At 35.8% G+C, this 19,095-nt stretch overlaps 1 protein-coding gene across 1 annotated transcript in view; it reads right to left on the reverse strand.

Moving 5' to 3' along the window:
* LOC150076780 (lethal(2) giant larvae protein homolog 1-like) overlaps nucleotides 1-13,897 on the reverse strand; it is a 227,416-nt gene extending 213,519 nt beyond the window's left edge. The window contains exons 1-2 of the mRNA XM_090386649.1: nucleotides 13,821-13,897; nucleotides 13,561-13,717 (exon numbers count right to left, since the gene is read on the reverse strand). Of these exons, the coding sequence (XP_090242775.1) occupies nucleotides 13,561-13,717; nucleotides 13,821-13,897 (234 nt within the window). The remainder of the gene's footprint in view (nucleotides 1-13,560; nucleotides 13,718-13,820) is intronic.
* Nucleotides 13,898-19,095: the final 5,198 nt, after the last annotated feature.

Genomic DNA, 19,095 nt, shown 5'->3' on the forward strand with positions numbered 1-19,095 from the left:
TGAGTCCATTTGGTAACATTTGCCTGAGAAATGCACATCTACAATGATCAATAAGGTATACCAACTTTCATATACATCCACAAGAAAAAAAAAAAAAAAAACACAAGGGCATTAAATCAAGTGACTGCAATGGTCAATCGATGGTGACCCTTGTCTAAACAATCTGTCTTCAGGGAATGCTTTATTTAGAAAAAAAAAAAAAAAAACCCGCACAATATTAGCATGATGGGACTACATTATTTATTTACCACATCCAGGTAGCTTTCATCTATGACTACGTCACTAAAACAAGAAAAGCCTTTACATCAATACCTAACCACCAAACCAAACAGCATTTAATTTTTTGATGCTGTTACATGTGGATTCTCTGAGGCATAATAAACACAATTTTGTCTGTTCACCTGCCAATTTAATTTGAATAACCAGGTAATTAAATTTACAATTTAATCAACTATTCCTGGCCTGAAAAGGTTTATAAATCAATCAACCATTCCTTTCCACTTTTCTTTGAATGTGTAAAGGAATGGCTGATTAAAATTCTCTGAAAATTCCAGTTTGCAATCAAGCTAAGATAGTCTTTATTGAGGGTTTGCACTGAACTCAGGCTATTAAAACATTAATTTTAAAAGTCTTGATAGCCCCTAAGACTTTATTTCCCCACAATTTCCTTTATTTTATTCTTATTAGGTCAACTCTTTTGGCAAAGGATGCAAAGAGAAACAGCAAAGACTTCTTTACTTATGTAAATTCTAGAAGGGAATGAATCAGATTGGTCCACTTGATGATCCTGACATCTATTAACATAGCTGACAAACTGAATGAGTATTTTGCATCTACATTCACACAAGGAATTCTGTAGGGAACTGGAGGCTGGAAGCTTATCAAACTCCAGCAGAAAGCTAAATGATTTTGTAATAATTGAGAGCAAAGTGGAGGAGAAATTGTTGAAGTTGAACATAAGAAAGGCACCTAGGGTGGATGGGATCTATCCAATTATATTAAAGGAGCCAGCAAAGGAAGTAAGCAAACCCTTAGCCATAATTATGAGAGCTTCCTTGGACTCAGGGGAGGTCCCCATGAATTTGAGATGTGCAAATAAATAAATATGATCTTTATTGTAGGGTGAAAAAATACATGTAGGTACCCAGACTTTACAAAACCCTTTATGGCACTAAGTCTGGGGGTTAGTGTTCCTAATACACAAAGCGGGATCAAAGGGCGACACGAGTAATTACATACCTGTTAGTTCAACTTCTGTTCCGGAGAAAATAATGGAGTCACTGGTTAAAGAAGCACTCCAGGATCATCTAGACAAGACTGCAGTTATAGTTCAGACACAGCATGGGTTTGTTAAGGGGAAGTCTTGTCCGACCAATCTGATTAGATACTACAGGGTGGTCACAAAGGAACTGGATGCAAAAAATAATTTTGATATCATATACTTAGATTTCAGGAAAGCTTTTGATACTCTTGCACATGGAAGACTACTGTACAAATTGGAGCAGTGTGGCATTAATGGCAAATTGCTGCTATTGATAAAGGGATAGTTGAGTGAGAGAAGACAAATTGGTAATTGATGTACACTGCTCTAATGTTATTAGTGTAGTCTCCCAGGGGACTACACTAATAACATGGCAAAAGATGCTAAGAAAAGCAGCAAGGATTTCTTTACTTATATAAACTCTAAAAGGAAGGGGATGAATCTGATTGGTCCACTTGATATCGATGGTTCGACTGTTGATGATCCTGCTCAGCCAGCAAACAAACTGAATGAGTATTTTGCATCGACATTCACACATGAGGAGTTAAGGTTTGAAAATGGAAGAAGGTTATCAAATTGTAGCACGGTGCTTAATGATTTTGTAATAACTGAGAGCAAAGTGGAGGAGAAATTGTTGAAGTGAAACATAAGAAAGGCACCTGGGGTGGATGGGATCTATCCAGTTATATTAAAGGAGGCAGCAAAGCAACTAAGCAAAGCAACTAAGCAAACCCTTAGACATAATTATGAGAGCATCCTTGGACTCAGGGGAGGTCCCCACGGACTGGAGATGTGCAAATGTATCCCCAATTCACAAAGGGGGATCAAAGGGTGACACGAGTAATTACAGACCAGTTAGTGTAACGTCTGTTCTGGGTAAAATAATGGAGTCACTGGTTAAAGATGCATTGCAGGATCATCTAGACAAAACTGCAGCAATAATTCAGACACAGCATGGGTTTGTTAAGGGAAAGTCTTGTCTGACAAATTTGATTTGTTATTATGATGTGGTTACAAAGGAACTAGATGCAAAAAATAATTTTGATATCATATATTTGGATTTCAGGAAGCTTTTGACACTGTTGCGCATGGAAGACTATTGTACAAATTGGAGCAGAATGGTATTAAGGGTAAGTTGCTACAATGGATAAAAGGATGGTTGAGCGGGAGGGGACAGAGGGTGGTAATTAATGGGTGCTGCTCTTCGCGGACTAATGTTATTAGTGGAGTCCCACAGGGTTTGGTCTTGGGTCCTCTGTTGTTTTGTATATTTATCAATGATATTGATGAAGGTATATCAGGCTTAGTGTCGAAGTTTGCGGATGATACAAAGGTTGGCAGGGTTGTTAATTAATGGCAGTGTGCTACTGCAACAGGATCTAGATAATTTGGGCAGATGGGCTAAGAAGTGGCAACTGAAGTTTAGCCTTGACAAATGCAAAGTACTGCATATGGGTAGAAGTAACCCCAGAGAAACATACCAACTGTGTGGTACTACACTTAAAGTGGTAGAAAATGAAAAAGACCTGGGAGTAATTGTGCAGTCAGATATGAAGTTTTCTGAGCAATGCAGGCAGGCTGCCAGGGCAGATCATGGGGTTTTGTCAATGATATATAGGAATTTTGCTAGCAGGGAGAAGGAAGTGATTGTCCCTCTGTATGGTCAGTCCGCACCTTGAGTACTGCGTACAGGTCTGGAGACCTCATTTTAGGAAGGATGTAGATTTGCTTGAGCGTGTACCGAGAAGGGCAACAAGATTGGTGAGGGGAATCATATTGTTATGTTATTTTTGGTTTTTAGGAGCATTAGCAACTAAGGCCATATTGCTCCGAGATATGCTGTGGTCATTCCCTGACCTTTCCGCATCCTCCGTATTTGGTGGTGAAGGGCTCGAACCCCAGTCTAATCAAGAAGCGTGTGCTACACACTGCTGCTCATTCCCACCTGGCTAGTGAGGGGAATGAAGGGATCCTCTTACCAAGAGAGGCTAAAGTTCTGCAAATTGTAGTGGCTGGAGACTAGGCACCTGCATGGTGATCTGACTGAGGTGTATAGGGCCTTGAATGGGTTGAGCATGCTGAATTCTGATGGGATCCTTCCACTTGTTCAGATTATGAACCTAAGGGGACATAAATTCAAATTAAGAAAAGACAGATGTAGAATAGATGTGCAGAAATTGGCCTTTAGCCAGTGGGTGGTTAATTGCTGGAACAAACTTCTATCTGTCATTGTGGAGGTTGATGGGTTAAATAAATTTAAGGAGGAACTGGACAGGCATTTGGAGGGAATGGTGCGATTTTTTTTTTTTTTTTTTTTTGGCTGATGCTGCATAAGCTCATAAACTTGCTTTCTTGCATCACATGCCACTACTACTACTACTACTGCATTAGTGTTGGGCCCAATTCCTTGGACAATTCCAACAATGAGCCCATTTTTGTTTTCTGTATTTATCAATGATACTAATGAAGGTATATCAGGGTTAGTGTCCAAGTTTGCAGACAACATGAAGATTGGCAGGGTTGTTAATGACTGTATACTACTGCAACAGGATCTATAAAAGTTGAGCAGATGAGCTGAGAGGTGGCAATTGAAGTTTAACATTGACAAATGTAAAGTGTTGCATATGGGTAATGCCAAAGTAACGTACGAATTGCGTGGTACTACACTCAGTGCAGTGGAGAATCAAAAAGACCTGGGGGTAATTGTGCACTCACATGTGAAGTTTTCTGAGCAGATCAAACAGGCTGCAAGAGTAGCTCATAGTGCCTTGTCAAAGATATACAGTAATTTTGTAATCAGGGATAAGGAGATTATCCCCTTGTATAAGGCAATGGTCAGGCCACACCTTGAGTACTGGATAGAGGTCTGGAGGCCTCATTTTAGGAAGGATGTAGAGCTACTGGAACAAGTACAGAGAAGGGCAACAAGATTGCTGAATGGAACAAAGTAAGGCTTTGTTCCATTCACCTCTTTGTTCTTCTGTTACCAAGAAAGGCTTAAGTTCTGCAAATTGCAGCATCTGGAGACTAGGCACCTTTGAGGTGATTTGATTGAGGTTTATAAGGCCTTGAATGGTTTAAGCAAGCTCAATGGGATTCTTCCTCTTGCTCAAATTACTCACCTGAAGGGACATAAATTCAAATTGAGGAAAGACATTTGTAGAATAGATGTGCAGAAATTTGCCTTCAGCAAGCAGGTTGGAACAAACTTCAATCTGTCGTAGCGTCGACAACTTAAATAAGTTCAAGACAGAACTATACAAACATCTGGAATGAGTGGATGGGCAAAATGGGAATGGCTTTTTTTTTTTTTTTTTTTTTTTTTGGCTGATGCTATATGAGGCTTGCATTCTTGCATCATATGCCTCTACTAATGCTAACTCTGACAACTAAATTAGGTCAAACATGCCTAAGAAGATTGTAGTGCCACTTCCATTGGATCAAACTTGCATGCAATCAAAATCATTCTTTTCTGTAGGCTCAGTTTCCCAAGCAAGATCTTTTAAATGCTGAAGAGACTGCTTGTATTTAAAAACATGAGCAATCTGCAGCATTCTCAAATTTTGCATATCATTTGATCATTTGGATTTATTTTATTCAGTTGTTATCTTAAATGTCAGAAAACCAAAAATAAATGAAAACCTATTATTACATTATATTTATAAATATTTGTTTTAAATATTTCCATTTTTAAGCATAAAACATGTTTCCTGACTTTGGCCCACTCTTTATACAATCTAGCATTTTTGCATAAACTGTTTGAATAGTTTATTTGCAAAAAAAAAATTATATTTCAGTGCTAACTGTTGGATACTTTATTTGTTAATGAAAAAGTATATTACATTTCAGTATTTGGTGGTTAATTGGCAGTGCAGTGCTGAGTCAGTTTAGTGCGACATTCTGAGTTTATTGGATGACATAAGAACTGGAAAAACAAAAATGAAAGTAGTACATTATAGGTCAAATATACTAAGACTGCACTAATTAACAACTATACATACAAACAAAGTGGACCAGTATATTAAATGTCTTTTCATTAGGGATTTTAATGTTCAGATATTGACTGGAATTTGTTGTTGTTGTTATTTGGTTTTTAGGAGCATTAGCAACTAAGGCCATATTGCTCCGGTGCGGTGGTAATTCCCTGACCTTTCCACATGCTCCATATTTGGTGGTGACGGGCTCGAACCCCGGTCTAATCAAGAAGCGTATGCTATGCACTGCTGCTCCTTCCCACCTGGCTACGGAGAATACTGGAACTTGTAGGTTGGTCACTCACATAGTAACAGAACATTTGAGTTTACTGGATGACCATTTTCTATATTAGTGTATTACAAAGGCAACAAGATAAAAGAGCACTAGGTGTTAGTGATTACAGTGTTATGATGTGAGATTTATTTAAAGATATGAGTACTGTAAAGGGAAGGCATTTTGATTTCTTAAAAGTGACTACATTAGTCAATGTATAGTTGGGGTTTTTTTGTTTTTTTTAATTCTTTTCAATGGGACTAACGTTTAATAACTTATATTATTAAAATGCAAATGATAAATGCCTTTTACTACTTAGAGATATTGTTAAATGTTTAAATCTGGATGTTAGATGAACTGATAAGACTAGCGGCATGAGGGATTTATAAATCATCAGGGGACATGGAAGCCTAGATCAAATATAAACTAGTTTGCAATCAAGTCATTTGGGGGGGGGGGAGATAAGGCATGCTCGAGAAGTCTTTGAGTAAGATCAGAGAAAAATAAAGTATAGCAATGATCAAGCACAAGAGTGCAATAGTACGTGTGTCTGAGCTTTTACCTAATGTAAAATGCAGCTTTTCTACATAAAAAAAAAACCTACATTCTTTTAGCAGCAGGGAGCAGCACAGATATATGTCAGGAAATGGAAATTCATCAAATTATGAGCATTTTCAATCTGCATACAGTGTAATCCATGTTTAATTTTATAAATAATTACAGATTATGCTCAAATTTTGTGGTACTTGTGTACAACTTCTTCAGTGAATTCTTGTAATGCTGTCCTTATAACACCATCGTCTTGTTATGTGAGGCTGATGGTGTTATAAGGACAGCATTACAAGAATTCACTGAAAAAGTGATACCACGAAATGTCTGAGAATAATCTGCAATTCTTTAAGAAATTAAAGACAGATTACACTCCATGCAGGCTGAAGTGCTCATTATTTCACCAAAACAAAAAGCTTTTTATTTTTACACCACCAGAATGAAATGAACAAACTATAACGGTCCACTAGGCACGAATGGCATGGCTATTGACAGTCCTGTTTTACTTGCTGACAAACTGAATAAATATTTTGCATCTATATCCATACATGAAAAAGTTTAGGGATGGGGGATATCATAAATATATCTATGAGGTGTGGTCAAGTTATATGATCTTCAAATACAAAAAACAGAGAAATGAAACAGGTTATTTTTCAATGGATCTTGCAGAAAGAACCCACATATTTTACAGCCTTCCTACCAAGCTGTGAAGGCCACTGATAAATGGCTGAAGCAGCTGCTTGTCAGCTAGGAAAGCTCTGCCACAAAGAGCATCCTTCTTCTTAATTGTAGCGATTGACAAGACAGATTCCACTGTTCAATCCAGAAACCAAGCATTGGTTCATCCAATGGAAGCACTCTGAGTCACCAGTGACCAAAATGTTCTATGTTGAAGCAGCGCAGAGAAAATGGTTGCTTGTTTTCTGGGATATTAATGGAATAACCCTTACTCACTGTGTTTCCAAGGGCACTACACTGACAGGAAACTCTTAAGAGATTCTGAAGAAAAAAATTTATCCCAGCATTTCAGAAATGTCACAGACAGAATTACGACCAATTCCATCCACACAATGTTTCACACATCATGCTGCTAAGGTGCAAATTTTTTATTTACAAAAAACAAAAAGAGGTTATCCCACATCCTCCATACTCATTGGCAATGAAGTATGCTCTTCATCACAGAATTTTTCCTGGCTGAAAAGCAGTTGTCTTAGCCATTTACCAGTGGGCTAAACATACTTCCAAACACACATTCACAGCAGGCAAAAGAGATTGGATGAAAAGATGTAAAAAAAAATATGTTCTGCTGAGATTATATTAAAAAAATGACTTGTTTCATTTCTGTATCTTGTGCATTTTATGAGAAATAAATTTGGAGAACCAATGCACCTTGTAATTCTAACTGGGAATTAAATGATTTTATGATAACTGAGAGGGGGAATAGAAGCGAAACTGTTGGAGCTAATGAAAATACAGGCAACCCCCCCATATAACACGGTACTTCTAAAACATGGTTTTGCTCTAACACTATTGATAAATTGCAGCAATCCTCTCGCAACACGGTACTTATATAACATGGTTTTGCTCTAACACGGTTAGAGAATTGCAGCAAACCTACAGTATTTTTGAGCTTTTGTGTGGGGAAAACTCTGCTATTATGTTGGATGTAATTTTCAACATTTCCATTCTTTTTTGGAAATCCCCATGTTCTGTGCTATTGAACTTGTGTGTGGGGGGGGGGGAAATCTAGATTTCAAAGTTTTTATTACTATTGGATAACGTTCCAGGCCATCCAAAAGATTTAAGTGATCCAAACGTTGATGTAATGTTTGGATCACTTAAATTTGGATCTACTACCTAATACAACTTCTTTAATTTACCTTTAAAACTAATCAGAAAATCGTTACAATGGATTTTGTAAAAAAATTGGAATATGTGATCAAGGAAAAAATTTCTTTGATCACATGTTCATATTTTCCACTATCCTGGAAAAACTACTGCAATTTTCAGAAGTTTGAAAGTTTTTCCTCTAGTATAGAGCCAAGATGAAGCTTCATGCAAAATTTCATTAAATTTGGTCCAGTAGAAGATAAATTAAACTGGAATAAATTTTCGTAACACTTTTTGCATGACTGTTTTTCGTTACAAAATTTTTGAAATAACGCCTGTAAAAACATTTTTAACATCAAAAGACGCCAGCGAAGTGGATTTCATAAAAATGGCATTGGAGGTAAACCAAATCAATTCAGAGGATGATAGTGCAGATGAAAAACCTGAAGTTCCAAATTTTACACTAAAAAGTATACAGGAAGGCATAAATTTAGCCAAGCAATTAGAATCTTATTTGAATGCAGATCCTTCAACTAAAAGGAGCAAAGTTCAAAAGGAGCTTCAAAAATACTTAGCTCCATACCACGAAATTTAAAAAAAATATATCATGCAAAAGCAAACAAACCCAGATTACCGATTTTTAGAGAGCAGAAGATGCACGAAATCTAGATGCTGCAGAAGAAAGTTCAGAAAGTGAAGATATTCTGCAACAGAGAAAATGTTCTCATTTGATTGTATTTAGCAGCAATGAAGAGTATTAAATGAACATACATTATCTGATATATGTATCACAGTTTGTAAGACTGTTTGTTCAGTTATTACTATTTTTAATAAAAATTAACTTTCCGATAATTATAAAAAACTGGTGTATTTTTGTTAGCTTTTGGAACGCACCCCCCCCCCCTTTTGTAGTGGTTCTTAGTCCTGTATAACATGGTTTCGCACTACACGAGATTTTATAAGAACCTAACTACTGTGTTATACGAGGGTTACCTGTAATGGAATCTGGGACTAATGAAATCTAACCAGTTATATTAAAAGGAGCTGAAAAACAGGTAATCAAATTTATAGCCATAATTATAAGAGCATTCTTGGATTCTAGGGAGGTCCTTATAGACTAGAGATGTGCAAATGTCTCTTATTAACAAAGGAGGATTAATGGACAAAATGAGCAATTACATACCTTGTAAACTTGACTTCTGTGCCATGAAAAATTATAGAGTTCTTAACAAACATTGTCACTAGTTAAAGAAGCAATGCAGGATCATCTTGGCAGGAATTCAGTAATTATGGCAATAACAGCACAGTTTTATTAAGGGGGGATTTGTCTAACAAATCTGATTAGTTACTATGGAGTGGTCACAAAGGAATTGAATGCAAAAAAATAGTTTTAACACCATTTACTAAGATTTCAGTAAAGCATTTGATACTGTTCCACTTGAATGACTGTTATACAGACTGGGGTAGTATGGAATAGTAGGGGTAAGCCACTGCTCTTCACAGATTAAAGTTTTTAGTGGAGTCCCTCTGGATTCAGTACTGGGTCTCTTACTGTTTTCAATATTTATGACATGAAGGCATTATCACATTAAATGTCTGTTTTCTGATGATACTGTACAAAAATTAACAGGGCAGTTAATAACAGCAATCAGGTATACTATTCCAACAACACCTAGTTTAACATTGACAATCTCTCTCTCTCTCTCACACACACACACAAAGACAGGCTGCTAGGACAGCTCGGTGTTCTGGTAAATGGTTACACTGCATCAAGAAAACGGTATATAAGTCTGGAAGCCTCATTTTAAGAAAGATAGTGATCTGTTGAATGGATGCAGAGAAAAACAACAAGATTAGCTAGGGACACAAAAGTGTACTCTTACCAAGACTTGAGTTCTGTAACTTGCAATGTCTGGAAATTAGGCAACCAAGGAGACCTTAGTGAAGTGTTTAGGGATTTTAAATAGATTGAGTAGTGGGCACAAATGGACAAAGGTTCATAAATTTAAATTGCAAAAGGGCATTTGTAAGACTGATGTGCGAAAATCTGCTTTCACATTGTTGAAACAAATTTGCATATAGTGTTATCAATATGATCTCATATAGGTAATTTGAATAAATTGAAAAAAAGATTAGATAAATTAAAAGGATAAATAAATTAAGTGGATAGTTTTTATTTTTTGGCTGGTCTTGTATAAGCTTGATTCTTTACATCATTTTTCCACTACTAATAACACTAGTTTATATAATCCAAAACTTTATTTTTGTCATATGCTTCTCATTTATACCTTCATTTCAATTATTTCATTTCAAAAAGAATTTAAAAAATATTCACAGTGGAATTTAATCCCATTTATCAAACAGAATATACACATTGAATGCACTAAATTTTATAAAACTTTACTGAACTGGTTAAAACACTCCCTGCAATCCACCATGCCATAGTACTCCAGCAATTAACTTATGAAAAAACTCCCATAAAACAGTCAATTTGTACATCACATTAAATTGCAAATTTAATAAGACAGACATATATTTTCATAACATATAAATGCTATGAATTTAATTTTATAAGTAAAAATCTGTTTATATATTCTGGTTACCTGACAAGACCTTTCAAATGAGATTTCATGTTGCAATGTCTAGTTTGTGTTCTCATCTTTATTTATGAGAAAGCAATAACAAATCTTTCAAAAACAACTCATGTGGAGCTGTAGATATTTATATAAGTAGCAGGAGAGTGAGTGGGTTTATATAAATAGTGGGGGAAAGAAACATGCAATTTGAAAAATCATAGCATTGTTAGTGCCAATATGGTCTCATGCCATGATTCATGCAAGTTGTTGTAAAGATGGTGGTACCACAGCAGACAGATGTGAGCATTTAATTATGCTGATAAATGCTGTAAAAAATCATTTCACATACTACTGCAGTGAAAGTTTGTCTACATTTAGGAAGCTAGAAAAATATTTCAATTTTTTTAACCATTAATTTATTTAGAATAATGTGGTATCACTATTTTGGAGCTACAGCTGTGTGGTGTAGTGCTGTCACCACCACTAGGTTAATAATATTCATACGTTATAGTAGGCAGCTCCGTAGCCAGGAGCAGCAGTGCTTAGCACACACTTCTTGATTAGACTGGGGTTCGAGCCCGTGACCACCAAATACAGAGGATACGGAAGGGTCAGGAAATGACCACCGCATATCCCTGGAGCAATATGGCCTTAGTTGCTAATGCTCCTAAAAAAACCAAATAATAATACGTTATAGTGAACTTGTTGCCATAAGACATACTCATAATAACAGCACTTTAACAGTAGTCAGAAACCTAGGAGGTTAATCTATAATATAATGTTTAAGTTAATCTTCCATTATGTATCAAATGACAAGTAATTTAATACATTTAATTAAAATACAAACAGTGATTAAAAAAAAAAGGTTCCGAGAACAGAGTATAAGAGACAGGTACAAAACTTTGTTTTTTTATTTTTAAATGTATTCACCCCAAAGTCAAAGTTCAATCCTTTGACTGAACTTTGAGGTGAATACATTGTTTAATCTGCAAAGAGTTTAATCCTATGCAGATTAAACTTTACTATTTTTTTTAAAAAGTCTACAGTTTAAAAAAATTCTTCAGGTTGGAGATCAAACCAGGCTTTCACAGCTACTTTCAGCCCTTTTATCTTTAAAAGGAGTTTCACAAAGATGAATCTTTATGTTTCTGAACAAATAATAGTCACTTAGGACCTTAGGGCTATAGAGATGGTTTGCTTCTTCAAATTCACGTTTGTGAATTTTAACCAGTGCAAATAGGCTTTGTGTACAGATGCATTGGCACAGAGAAGTAAAACCCAATGATCCAACTTTCCTTGTCTTTTTTTTATGAATTTCAGCTTTTCACTTTGGCATAAGGCTAGCATAACATTCCTGTGTAATTTGTGGTTTTAGGTAAAAGGCAATCAGTTAACAACAATCCTTTTGTGTCTCAGAAAATTGGAGCCAACACTCTTCCAACTGATGTTTAGGTTCAAAACTTTTTTTGGAGCTGGAAATCCTTTGTTTTGTAATTTGATTGCAAATTACAAAACAAAGGATTTCCTCTGCATTGTTTTGTAATTTGATTCACGAGCATAAAAATGTAGCCAGGTTTCATCACAAGTCACCAAACAAGATTAAAAAAAAAAAAAAATCTGGATGATTAGCAAGAATTAATTTTAAATTCTCTTTCAATAGTTATATCCTCTGTTGTTTGTCATGAATGGAAAGATTTATAGGAACCCATCTTGCACAAACTTTGACATACCCACATATTGTTAAAATGCTTCCATGGGAAGTCTTAAACATTTTTCAAGTTTAGACAATTTAATTCTTCTGTTTTATAAATATTTTTATTCAACGATAAAAACTGTTTCAGAATTGATTGCTTCAGATGACCAATGAGACTCCCTCACCTCGGATCACCCTCAATTGATTCCCATTCTCTTTTGAAATTTGCTGACCATCTTTCAACAGTAACATAACTGTGTGCTACCTCCCCAAAAACCCTAGTTACTATTTCATGGATCTCTTTAGCATTTCTGCCCTCTTTGGTCAAAAATTTAATTACTGAATAATGCTTGATTTTCCAGATATTCATCCTCCTTTCACCCACCAAAAATAAAAAATTCAATTTAATTTTAGAAACTGCATATTTTATAAGACATTAAGCTATCAAAATAACTTATTCTATAATTTATAGATAGATTTTTATATACCTTCTAAGAAGAAGGTATATAAAAATCTATTAATAAATTATAGAATATATATAAATTTAATTTCATTAATTTTCATTTAATTAAAATAATTGTACAAGTTCTTGACATTGTAGGGTTTTAGCACATCAACAACCTTGTACAACTGCTTGTTCAAGGATTGATTTGTATGTTGTGAAAAATCAGGAATAACTCGTGGGGAGCCCTACTGCCTGATATCAGATAACTATGGTCACAAATGAGGACTATAGAAATTCCTCCAGTAAAAGATGAGAATCAAACTCAGACTTCTCCAAATGGAACAAGTGGAAACCACTATAAAAGCAGACATGGTCAAACCATGGCTCATGTGTTATGCATTGCTCTTTGACATTTGAAATGTAGCCCCCAGGATAACGTGGACTGGGAAAATTCATGACAAAACAATACCTTGATTAACAGGGTAAAAAAAAAAAAAAAAAAAACCAATAAAAAAAAAAACTGCAGGCAGCAACTGTGCAAATGTTTTGAAAGAAATTTGCACAGTTGCTATCCTTTGTTCATACAAAAATAGTCAGCTGTCTTGGGTTATGAAAATACCAAAAATTCCAAAACTCATTGTGACTTTATTCATGCACCATTTCACTACTGCCTCCAAAACATCTGTTAACTTTCTTTTTAAACAAACTCTATGATATGAAAATTAATCCTAATAATTCAACTCCAGTGTTTCTAGCTGTATTTTCCCTGTTCTTTTAATGATGGGTTATAAGATAGTTTTTTATTTTTTTTTTACTTTATTCATTAATGAGTATATTAAATGTAGTTAAAATGAACCTATTAACCAATTTTGAATGGCTCAATCTGAAAAGCAAATTCTAACTGCCTATGTGAATTTTTTTTTTAACAGAAGAATTAATAAAAAATTAAAATTAATACCTGGTTTGCAACATAGGTCTGTTCTGATGTTAATGCTACTATGTCCCATATTACTAATAAACCACGTTTATATCCAATAAGTATTTTATCAGGATTCGTTGGATGTTCAGCTATTGCTTCAACTGCTCTTGGGTGAAGTTTTTGATTATCTGGAACACTAAAAAAAAAAAAAAAAAAAAAAAAAAGTTTTAAACAAACATTTCTAAAATAACAAAGAATATCTTGTTTTTTATACAGATGGCTCAGAAATTAATCAGTACAGGTCATCAAACACACAAGTAAGAAAATAAGTTTCATTAAACTTGGAATACAATTCAGTGGACCAATTAAATGCCATTCTATAATAGCTAAAAATGAAACTGTTTGCATACTTGTTTGTGCTTTGATAATTTAGTTATACAAGAAGTCCCCACCATTAAATAAGAGTCATTAGGCCTAGAGCACACTCCTACTCTCAATTTGGATCTTCCAATGCCCATGTCACACCAAACTGACTCGACACTGCACTGTCCAGCGATGTCGACTGGCTTCACTTCCTTGGATTTTATGTGTTTCTTAACTAATAGCATAACCCCTCCTATCCTGTCTATCCTTTCTGTAGACTTTGTACTCCCCAAATTCCAGTTCTGCATTCCTTATATCTGTGTGACACCATGTCTCTGATATCCCAATAATATCCACCTTCGATGCTTTGAGCAATACCTCAAATTCATCAAATTTATTTACCAAACTCCTAGCATTGGTGTACACGCAAGTATACATGCACTTGTTCTTTTTCTTAGATACCCTAACACAATCCATGTGTTTACTTGTACCGCAATGATTCCCAGCAATCTCTGAAATATCCTTCATCTTGTTTTCCAGGCTTCTGCTCATTCCAATAGAAGCAGTGCAAGAATCACTTTCACCTCTGCCAGTGGCTACTGGCAAACTATTAGTCCTTGTATCCCCTCAAGCTAGCAATTTTCCGACCCACCTAACACTGCCTCAATAGTATCAGCAAATATTCTTGCACCCTTTCTATTTAAGTGTATCCCATCCCTGTAGAAGCAGTCCCTTCTGTTAAGAAGTACAGACCAGCCTGAAAAAAAAATTCTAGTAAGCTAGATAATCTTGTAATAACTGAGAGTAAAATGGAGAGAAATTGTTGAAGATAAACACAAGAAAAGCACCTGGGCTGGATGGAATCTATCCAGTTATATTAAAGGAGGCAGCAAATGAAGTAAGCAAACCCTTAGCCATAATTATGAGAGCTTCCTTGGACTCAGGGGAGGTACCCATAGACTGGAGATGTGCAAATGTGACTCCAATTCACAAAGGAGGATCAAAGGCTGACACAAGTAATTACAGACCTGTGAGTTTATCTTCTGTTCCAGGAAAATTAATGGAGGCACTGGTTCAAGCAGCACTGCAGGATCATCTAGACAAGACTTCAGTTATAGCTCAGACACATCATGGTTTTGTTAAGGGAAAGTCTTGCCTGACCAATTTGATTGGATACTATGATGCAGTCACAAACGAACTGGATGCAGAGAATAACTTTAATATTATATATTTGGATCTTAGAAAGGCTTTTGGTACTGTTGCACAGGGAAGACTGCTGCACAAATTGGAGCAGTGTGACATTGGAGGCAAATTGCTGCTAAGGATAAAGGGATGGTTGAGAGGAAGAAGACAGAGTGGTAATCAATGGACACTGCTCATCGTGGACTAATGTTTTTAGTGGAGTCCCTCAGGGTTCAGTATTGGGTCCATTATTGTTTTCTGTATTTATAAATGATATTGATGATGGTATATCAAGCTTAATGTCCAAGTTTGCAGATGATACAAAGGTTGGCAGGGTTGTTAAGGACACTACTGACGCTATGCTGCTGCAACAGGATATGGAAAGGTTGAGCAGATGGGCTGAGAGGTGGCAAATGAAGTTTAACATTGACAAATGTAAAGTACTACATATGGGAAACAGCAACCCCACAGCAACGTATCAACTCTGTGGTACTACACTGACAGTGGTAGAGAGTGAAAAGGACCTGGGGGTAATTGTGCAGGCAGATATGAAGTTCTCTGAGCAGTGCAGACGGCTGCAAGAGTATCTCATGGTGTCTTGTCAATGATATACAGGAATTTTTCTAGCAGGGATAAGGAGGTGATTATTCCCTTGTATAAGGCAATAGTCAGGCCACACCTTGAGTACTGTATACAGGTCTGGAGGCCTCATTTCAAGAAGGATGTAGAGCTGCTGAAACGAGTACAGAGAAGAGCAACAAGATTAGTGAATGGAACAAAGGGTTGCTCTTACGAAGAAAGGCTTAAGTTTTGAAAATTACAGTGTATGGAGACTAGGCACCGGCGAGGTAATCTGATAGAGGTGTATAAAGTCTTGAATGGTTTGAGCATGCTCAATGCCGATGGGATTTCTTCCTCTTGCTCAGAATAATCACCGAGAGGGCATAAATTAAGATTGAGAAAAGACAGATGTAGGATAGATGTGTGGAAATTTGCCTTTAGCCAATGGGTAGTTGGTTGGTGGTCCCTTGTTGTGGAAGTTGATAGCCTAAATAAATTCAAGGCTCAGATGGACAGGTATTTCAAACAAACAGAGGGGTGAAATGGAAGTGATTTTTTTTTTTTTTTTTGGCTGATGCTGCATAAGCTTGTTTTCTTGCATCATATGCCTCTACTAATGCTAATAGGAAATGCAATTCATCAGACCAGACGACCTTCTTACAATCACTCAAGGTCCAGTTTCGATGCTCGCGTGACCATTGCAGGCGGTGTGTCACCGGTGAACTGTGGTTAGCATGGGCAATCGAGGCGCCTCCGTAGTCAGGTGGACAGGAGCAGCAGTGCGTAGCACACACTTCTTGATCTAGACAGGGGTTCGGGCCTGTGACCACCAAATATGGAGGATGCGGAAAGGTCAGGAATGACAACCGCATATCCCCGGAGCAATATGGCCTTAGTTGCTAATGCTCCTAAAAAACCAAATAACAACAACATGAGCACTTCAGCGGCTATGCAGCCCCATTTTCAGCAGAGTAATATGTTGTGACATATTACTCCCATCACCAGCATTCCAATTACAAGCAAGTTGTGCCACAGTTGCCCTTCTGTTGCCACGTACCATCCGGGAGAGCCCTCGCTCACCTTGAGCATCGATGAGCTGTGGTCGTTCAACACCTCTTCAGCAGTTCATGGGTTCCCCCTCCTCAGATCACTTTCGGTAGGTACTAACCATGGCTGACAATAAGCACCCCACCAGCCATGCTGCTTCGGATATGCTCTGACCCAGTCGTCTAGCCATTGCAATTTGGCCTTTGTCAAACTCACTTAAGTCCGCTACCTTTCCCAACTGAAGAACAAGAGTAACACTGATTAACGGAGCTCAGTATCAGGTGTTTTTTTACACCATGTCCCGACCCGCGCATGCGCCGTAGTTCACCTGCAGTTGCTTCGACTTTCATAACGACTCGCTTGTCATAATGTTTGGGCTCAGTGTGTATATATATATATATATATATATAAATATATATATAAATAAATAAAGATATATATTATACAATGTACTTAAACACTGCATATTTTCTATCCACCACTCTCAACTGTTCTAAAGTGATGTTAAGCTGATCACTGGCTCATGTAGTGTAATAAACAAGAGTAGTTCATACTTACAAAATTTACTGAATGCAATCACACAAAATTTATCAAAAACAAACTACATGCCTAGTAATGGTGGCAAAATTAAAATTAGCAATCTTGTTGCCACATGCAAGAAAGTCTTTAATTTCTCCACAGCACCATAGTTATCTTTCTCACACTGACTAAATTAATGCATTAACTACTCTTATCTATTTACAAATATCTATCACAATGAAACTTAAAAGATAATTAATATTTTAAAAATGAGAATTATGAAAATTGTGCACAGCATTAATAAATGTATCTGACTAAAAAATTTTTGATTAATTAATACCAACATCTTCTGAACCTACAGATAATTCCAAAACATTTATATTAAAACAGATGCATTTTGGTCCCTTGAACTTTGAATTAACCAGGTTTTATTGTATTACAATAAAAAATTAGTACTTTTATTTGCCAAAATTTTCTTCCAATTTTTTTTCTCTCTTTCTCATTAACCTGTTGGGTCCACTATGGCATTCTGAATTTGCTGTCTTTATAGACCTTTTCTTGACAAACCTCTTTTGTTGCTTTCAAAGTTCTTAAATTTTTACCACTTTTCAATTGAAATCATATTAGCATCAAAAATATCATTTACATTTTGAGAATGAAGATTTCTAAATTTAATGGCTGTTGGTAAATCTGAGAACTATAACTGTTTGTGTTTAATTGCATTTTAACACTTTTTTTTTATACCTCTATTTTTAGCACTAATTATAATTTCTAATTTGCTTATTATAAAGATGGTCACTTGTAACACCAAATCCTCTTATACACTTGTATTTCCTGTGGGTTTTTTTTTTCTTTAAATAATAGCTAATTATGTTTTTTTTTCCTTCTATTATACTCCTTCCATGTAAAATTGTGACTATCTTTATGCTGAAATACTGCTATTGAACACATTAATTTTGTAATTATGACTACTTGGCTTGTGCAAATTATAAGTATCCTTTCACCATTATTATTAGGGATTCATCTCTCCAACACCTAAGCAGATGTAGCTGTCATTTCCTATTCTTTATTTAAAATATCTAGCTAATGCTATTCTTTCTTTGTTGTTAGTTTCCACTGTTTCTTTCTAACATATTAAATATGTCTATTTCTTCTTATTTCTGATTCTAAAACTGGCCAAATATACAGATAAATTTCATCACCAAACTTTCCATCATAAATTTTGCTCACTTGACTGGATACTAATGGATAACAACGCCTTCCAGCCAATTAAACTTTCTTCCAAATTAGTTGCAAAAAGCTTCCTTGCACCATATCCTACTTCCAAAATAAATTAATTTATAACTATAATTTAGATTAAGTCCTCCAGAATTATAAACTTCATTTCCTGATACCAACTAATCTAATATCATAATGACCTTCTTTGTTGTTTAAATATTGGTGAATTTTGGTGTCACAAAATATCATAAGTTTGGTTATGACCTTTTTTGTAGGAGTAGTTTCAAACCTCTGGAGAGGGGGGGGGGGAATGGTCCTGATAAATGTTTTATGAATACTGAAAGTGCAATGTACCACTGAATATTTTGGCATATTTTGAAACCAGTCCAACATTTTTATTTTTTATCATGAGAACCAACTGCATGATAAGGAAGTTTTTTTATAAGGAAGTTTTTTTCGGAACCTATCTCGGTAACAGTGCACAGACTAAAGCTTGGAAGTGTTCATTACTTCCTATGAGTGGTGAGGGCCTTTCCAAAGCCTCCATCTATACTTAACATCCAAAGAATATCAAAGAATTAAATAAAAATGGAATCTTCTAAATCAACATCAATGTTACAAACAACATTAATGGAAGGTAATTTAAAAAATTATGTTTTCATGTGCATTAAATAATTTCTATGG

Source organism: Mastigoproctus giganteus, chromosome 12 (assembly GCF_048544385.1).
Source record: "Mastigoproctus giganteus isolate SK-2022 chromosome 12, ASM4854438v1, whole genome shotgun sequence".
In the NCBI taxonomy this organism is placed as follows: Eukaryota; Metazoa; Arthropoda; class Arachnida; order Uropygi; family Thelyphonidae; genus Mastigoproctus; species Mastigoproctus giganteus.